The following is a 6858-nucleotide window of genomic DNA, read 5'->3' on the forward strand; positions in this document are numbered from 1 at the left end:
AAGGAAGGTTGGGCAATCCTACTTCCGTAGTGATACTGCCTCGGAAACCCAAGGAGGGGTCGCTATGAGTCGGGTTTGACTCGACTGCACATAACAACAACATATCTTATATATAGCATATATCAGAACTTCATTTCTCTTTTTTTTTTTTTTTTGGAAAATTTTTTTACTTAAGTCAGGCATTCAAAGTGCTTAAAAGTAAAGTGTAAAAGAGCATTGATTAACTACATTTTTACATAAAGAAAGGGAGATAGATATAGAGTTTTAATAATTTTTCTTTAAACCTTTGAAGACATTGCTAAGTTTTCTTTGGGTCCAGTGTTGCTTATAGGTCTAATTATCATTCCTTTGAATAATCAGACTTTGACTTGTTTTGGGCTTCTTTCTTCAGCTTTGGTGCTATGGATTAAATTGTGTCCCCTTAAAATATGTATTGCAATTCTAACCCCTATACTGGTGGATGTCATCTAATCTAATTATTACAATCACCTTCTGTTAAGCAACCTAATGTAGTGTAGTCAGTCAGTTAAGATCATACCAGTGTAGTATGTGTCCTAAACCTAATCACGTCCAAGTTATAAAAAGAGCACATTAGACACAGAAGCAAGCACAAATGGGGGCAGACAGATGCCATGTGAGGATCACCAAGGAACACCCAGGGCTGCTACTAAGAAAAGGAGGGATACCACCTGGTTTGAACTTCTAGGCTCCAGAACTGTGAGGAAATAAGTTTCTGTTACAGCAGCACTAAGAAGCTAAGACACTCGGTATTTTGAAATTTCGTCATATGTATTTAGGTGTCGTTTTTATCTTGCTCAGTACTCAGCGTATGTCAGTTTGAAACACACACATACATCCCTTATGAGCTCTGGGAAATTATCTTTTACTAAAAAGCAATTTCTTTACTTAAGTATGTTTCTTTCTAGAACTCCTTTGAGTCAAGCACAGAACTTTCTGTATTGATCTAGATCTCTTACCTTCCCTTTAATTGTGTTTGTTTCTTTGTCTTTTTGTTTATATCTAGGAAATTCTTTTGACTTTTTTTTTTTTTAACTTTTCTATGGAATGTTTTATTTCAGCAACCATACTATTAATTTATAATTGCTCCTTTTCTTAATATTGTGTTCCTGTTTTTCAGGCAGATTATCTCCTTAGACTTCCATGATTTAGGAGGGTTTTTGTTTTGTTTTCTTTTTAAAGTTCTTTGCTGTTCTCTGAATTGTCTTTGCTTCCTCTGGGCTTGGATTTTTAAAAATTTATTTACTTTTTGGTTAGTCTTAAATTTAATCTTTCATGTTTCTTGTTTTCTTCATTGTATCTAGTGATCCATTCATTCTCTATCTATCCATTCTTATTTAAGAATGAGGAACTAGGTTGATTGTTCTAGAAAGCTGTCCTGGGTTCTTCTGTTGTTGTAAATATAGGTCTCTTTCCACTTGTACTTTCCCTTGAATGAGAATGAGGTTCTTTGTATGCAGGCAAGGAACCCCCAATATCAGAATACAGTAGGCTTTAAACTTTGATGTGCAAGAAACTTCTTTAGCAGTGTAATTCTCCCCAGGTAATTTGTTAATTTCTTTTAGAGCAGAGTCCTCTGGTTAGGAGGAAGGGAAGAGAGAGTTGAGATATGACAAAGGAAGCCAACTGACAGATTTTCTATAAATAAAGCCAACTGACAGATTTTCTATAAATAGTCTTGTATGAAAAAGTCACAAGGCTTATTGCAAAGGGCCATAACTAAATCTAAACTTAATCAGTATCTTTGCTCTCCCCCTGAATAATATAAAGACCTTAGATTGTTTTCAGACAGATTTTACTCATCATACCTTACATGGGAGTGTAGTGCCTAGAAGCACTTGACTGCTAACCAGAAAGTTGGTGGTTCAAACCCACCAGCCACTCCTCAGAAGGAAGATGGGGCAATCTACTTCGTAGTGATACTGCCTGGGAAACCCAAGGAGGGGTCACTATGAGTCGGGTCTGACTTGACAGCACATAACAACAACAACAACAGCTTAGATGTTACTGATGTGTAATATATAATTATATAAAGCAAATCTCAACCTTGTACATGCCTTTTCATTTGTAGAACTTAATAATTCATCACCATAAACAGACTTTAATTAGCCCTCTGTCGTTCATACTTGCTGACTCAAATCCTGGAGTTTTATGCCTTGCAGATTATCTCCCTCTTATGCTTATATGACTTCCTCTCTTTATAGAGGAACACGGATCCATCTTTTATCCATGCAGCAGCAGTTTGTTGAAATTTCTTGTTGACTGATGGTCTCTCTTTCATTCCTTTCAGTGTTAAAAGTTTATTACTTTCTAAAATGTTTTAAATTATGTCTGGTAGGTTTCAGGAGTCAGTGAAGATGATTGTGTACTTAGTTTTTATCCTGAAACAGAAGTCTCAAAATATCTGAATAGTTTGAGGATTTTGACAATTTTAAAATATAAGATAACTATAGTAAATATTTCATTTGTAAGTACTTGGCTGCTAACCAACAAATTGGCAATTCGAACTCATCAACTTCCCTGTGGGAGAAAGATGTGGTAGTCTGCTTCTATGAAGATTGCAGCCTTGGAAACCCTATGGGGCAGTTCTACTCTGTCCCATAGGGTCACTATGAGTCGGAATTGACTCAGTGGCAATAGGTTTTTATTACATAAAAATAGTTTTCCACTTTGGCCCTTAATTGATATTTTTGAGTATAAATTTCAGCTTGGATTATTTTGGCACAAGTAGGGGGACACCTGTCAGAACAAGGGGCTTTACCAATCTCATGTAACAAAAAATCTGGAGGCAGATTCTTCCAGGGTGGGTGATGTTTTCAAGGACCCAGACCTGGCAGTTGTGTTGCTATTGTTCTGCTGTGCTGTCCTCAGCTTGCTGATGATGCTCTCCTCATAGTTATAGTGTCCTCAGGCATCATAACAAAATACTACAAAGTGGGTGACTTTCATGAACAGAAATTTATTTTCTCACAGTGTTGGAGAAGGTCCAAATCAGGGTCTCAGCCCTGTTGATTCCTTCTGAGGACTTTGAGAGAGGAACTGCCCCATACCTTTCTCCTATCTTTTAGTATCTGCCAGCAATCCTTGACATTCCTTTGCTGCTTATAGATATATCTTCATATGCATGTTTCTCCTGTGTGTCTCCATTTCCATGTCTGTACTCTTTTATAAGATGGGAGCTCTGGTAGCATAGTGCCTGAGGCATTTGACTGCTAACCTGAAGGCTGGCGGTTCAAACCCACCAGCCACTCCTTGGGAGGAAGATTGGGCAATCTACTTCTGTAGTGATATCACCTCGGAAACCCAAAGGGGAGTCGCTATGCTGAGTCGGGTCTGACTGGACAGCAGTGAGATTCAGGAGAGAGTAGGAGTAGGACCCACCCTACAGTGTGACTTGGTTAACTTACCTGATAACATCTACAAAGAAAAACCTATTTCCCGAAACAAGGTCACATTCACAGGTACAGGTGCTAGGATTTCAGTATACCTTTCAGGGGGACACAATTCAATCCATAACAAGTACTAAAAGCAGAAAGGGGAAGGAGATTCTTTTCATGCCTCTTTCCACTAACCAAACCAAACTAAACTCACTGCCATCGAGTCAATTCCGACTTATAGAGACCATCTTTGGGTTTCTGAGGTGATAAATCTTTACGGAAGTAGAGTGCCCAGTCTTCCTTTTGAGGAGTGGCTGGTGGGTTTTTGAACTGCCAGCCTTTTGGTTAGTAGTCAAATGCCTTAGCTACTACACCCGGAGCTCCTAGGGATGAAATAGGGGTGGGGGTAGGAAATCTCCAACATATTTCTCTTATGTTTTGTTGGCCATCCTTGGGCCACATACCCTCCCTGGGCCACATACCCACCCTGCCCACATGGAGGCTGAGAAAGTAGAGTATCAGTGGGAGGTGGAATCTGCTAACATATAGGAAGACAGTGGGAGAAGAGCTTCAGGTAGGTAACTGGCAGAGTCAGCCACAGTTTGAAGTTTTCACTTCTCTTTCTGTGCCTTTCACAAAGGATTTTTGTCTCCTTTCTTACTGCTTAATTCATTTCACTCATGTTGGGAACAAAAAATTAAACAGTATCAAAAATAGTGACTTTTGCAGGTTATTTTTTGATAAAGAGCATTTGATTTTAAAAACTCTATTATCTTTAGCTGTAGCCCGTTTTTGGTTGTAATTTTCGCACTTACCGTTTGGGTGGGTAAGACATAAATTACATTAGATGAGCTCTTTAACTGTCTATGGAATAATGCAAAACACTGTACCTGTAAGAGCAGGTCGGGTTCAGAAGGGGATTGTGCTGTGGTGGAAGGAGGTCAGCTCTAGAGTCCTAAACTCAGCTTTCACATTGTGACTCTATCATGAACTAGCAAAAACGGCCTTGGGTTAGTCACTTAGCTTTTTAGAATCTCAGTTTCTTCAGCTGGGATGAGCGTTGTTAGGAGGTTTAGATGAGGTAATATTTAGCATTATGCTTGGCACACAGTAAATTTTAGGTGTTATTATCATTATTAGTTGTGTCTCCTTGATGAGGTCCTATGTTTATGAACTTTTAGAGCCAGAGAAGCATTTTAAAGTCCAGTGCTCTTCCTTATTTTAGAGATAGGAAGCTGAAGGCCAGGGTCTTAATGCTTCATTTCTGTGGTCCTGAGAGCTGTGCTGTCAGGATCACCTGAGCTAATGGGTAGAAAAGCATTTTCATGTGATTTTTTAAAAAATATTATTCATAAAATAGCTAATTGCCTTATGTATGTGTTTCTAAAAATAACTTTCTGGTTCTGATAATGAAACAATATTTTTTTCTTTCCTTTTTTAAATTTAGATGTATCCAATTAAAACATGCATTAGATGAAAATAAAAATGCTCTTCAAAAATTAAGCAAAGTAAGTATTATATTTGATCATATAAAAAGTCAGTTTTTATACAAACATTTTCATTAAGTGTGAATCAGAGCTGATAAGCTCCTGGGTTCATGTTAGTGATTAAGTCTAACCTGAGACAATGCTGGCTTGCTCAACAGGCTTACTAAATTTGTACTTCGGAGCAGAAAAGCCAGGACTTCAAATACTAAAGAAAATCCAGCTTCAGTGAACTCATCCAGCACTAAGAAATCAGAGAATCCAGGAAGAAGCTGTTTTAATCTTAGCATTGTGTTAGCTTTATGTTTTACAATTTAGAATTGTTTTCATTTTAATTTCATTATGGGGAGCGAGTACATAATCTGGCCCTGAGGATAAGTGGTAAGGAAGTCTCCTATACCAAACAGCAGCTTTAATATCAGTGACTACGCAGAAATAGGAAGACCTAGCGTTTAATGTTGGCAATCCACTCAAGAATTTTTTTTCCACTGACTATGAGTGTAAGCTTCAGCCCTAAGTTTATAACCTAATTATTCCTGTTCCACAGATGAGGAAACAGACTCACAAAGGTGAAGCAGCTTTCACAGTGTCTCACTGCCAATATGTATCAGTGCTTGGGATTGTCACTCATCTTTTTGACTCCAAGGCTAACCTTTCCTTACTGACTGTAGAAAGTCTGTAATACTTAATGAGAAAACAAAACATAAACAAAACACAAGTGGTGTAGTTTAATTTTTTAATTTGGTCTGTATTCCAATCCAGTTATCTACTTTTCTTTTAAATTGTACTTATTTTCCTAAAATAGATGTGTCTCATTTTGATATTTACTTTGTCTTATAACACTTACTGGAATTTTTCTTGCTTTTATAAAATAAATATAATAGCAAACAAGTTAATTTTTCAGTGAAAGAGGTATATATTCTCTCATAGGCTGATGAATCTGCACCTGTTGGAAGATATAATCAGAGAAAAATAGAGGAGCATAATCTTTTGGATAAGCTAACCCACCAACTCCAAGAACTTGCTGTGGCCATAAGTAGAGAAAATATAACTGAGTATGTGTCCTTTCTTTCTTTTTTCTTTTTGTCAGATATTGTATCACCAAAAGTTTTAATATTTAACTCAAAATAAAGACACATAACAATATAGGTATAAGTAAATGACAATAACAATATAAGCAGTCAACACTTACTTACTGTGCATAAGAGAATATGTTAGATCCTATGAGAGATAAAAAGAAGTGTAAGTCATGGTCCATGCCTGCAATTAATTTCTACTCTATTTGGGGAAACAAAAGTGAAAGATCTGAAAAGCTACATAAACAAATGTTAGAAAATAGAGGTGATGGCTTTAATGCTGATGTGTAAAATAAAAATATTTGGATTGTCTGCTTGCATAATCACCCCCCCATAACTATTCTAAAAATTCCGAGGCAGAAACATGCATTCTTTTTCTGCTTTAGTGATTGTTAATAATAGCTTTTCAAATTGGAAAGAAGAGTATAAGGTATTAACAAACCCAATTTACAGAACTGAAAGGTAAAAATCAACTACTCAAACTCTTTAATGCTGTTCCCATATTTTGTATTGTATCCTGGGGAAAATGCCAAAGGATATAGATGGCAAGGATTCTAGAATTTCTACGGATTTCCAGTACTGAGAATGAAAGAGTTGTTGGTATCAGACTTATCTTCCCACTGTAAACAAATATAAAGTCTAGACAACATATACAAAACAGCTATTTGAAGGCATTGCACATCAACTGTGAAATGGTAGTAGCAGTAGCTTCAGAACCTGTCCACCTTCAGTGTTGTTGTTGTTGTTAAGTGCCGTTGAGTCGTTTCCGACTCATAGCGACCCCATGCACAGCAGAACGAAACACTGCCTGATCCCGCACCAGCCCCACAATCCCTGCTATACTCGAGCCCATCATCGCAGCCACTGTATCAATCCATCTTGTTGAAGGCCTCCCCCTCTTTC

At 37.3% G+C, this 6858-nt stretch overlaps 1 protein-coding gene across 1 annotated transcript in view; it reads left to right on the top strand.

Annotated features, from left to right (window-relative positions):
- The window catches only part of NPHP1 (nephrocystin 1), a 147590-nt gene that overhangs the window by 15105 nt on the left and 125627 nt on the right, over positions 1-6858 (top strand). The window contains exons 3-4 of the mRNA XM_007959516.1: positions 4843-4903; positions 5810-5934. Of these exons, the coding sequence (XP_007957707.1) occupies positions 4843-4903; positions 5810-5934 (186 nt within the window). The remainder of the gene's footprint in view (positions 1-4842; positions 4904-5809; positions 5935-6858) is intronic.

Source organism: Orycteropus afer, unplaced genomic scaffold (genome assembly GCF_000298275.1).
Source record: "Orycteropus afer afer isolate SDZICR_OR568_19922 unplaced genomic scaffold, OryAfe1.0 scaffold00017, whole genome shotgun sequence".
NCBI classification, from domain to species: Eukaryota; Metazoa; Chordata; class Mammalia; order Tubulidentata; family Orycteropodidae; genus Orycteropus; species Orycteropus afer.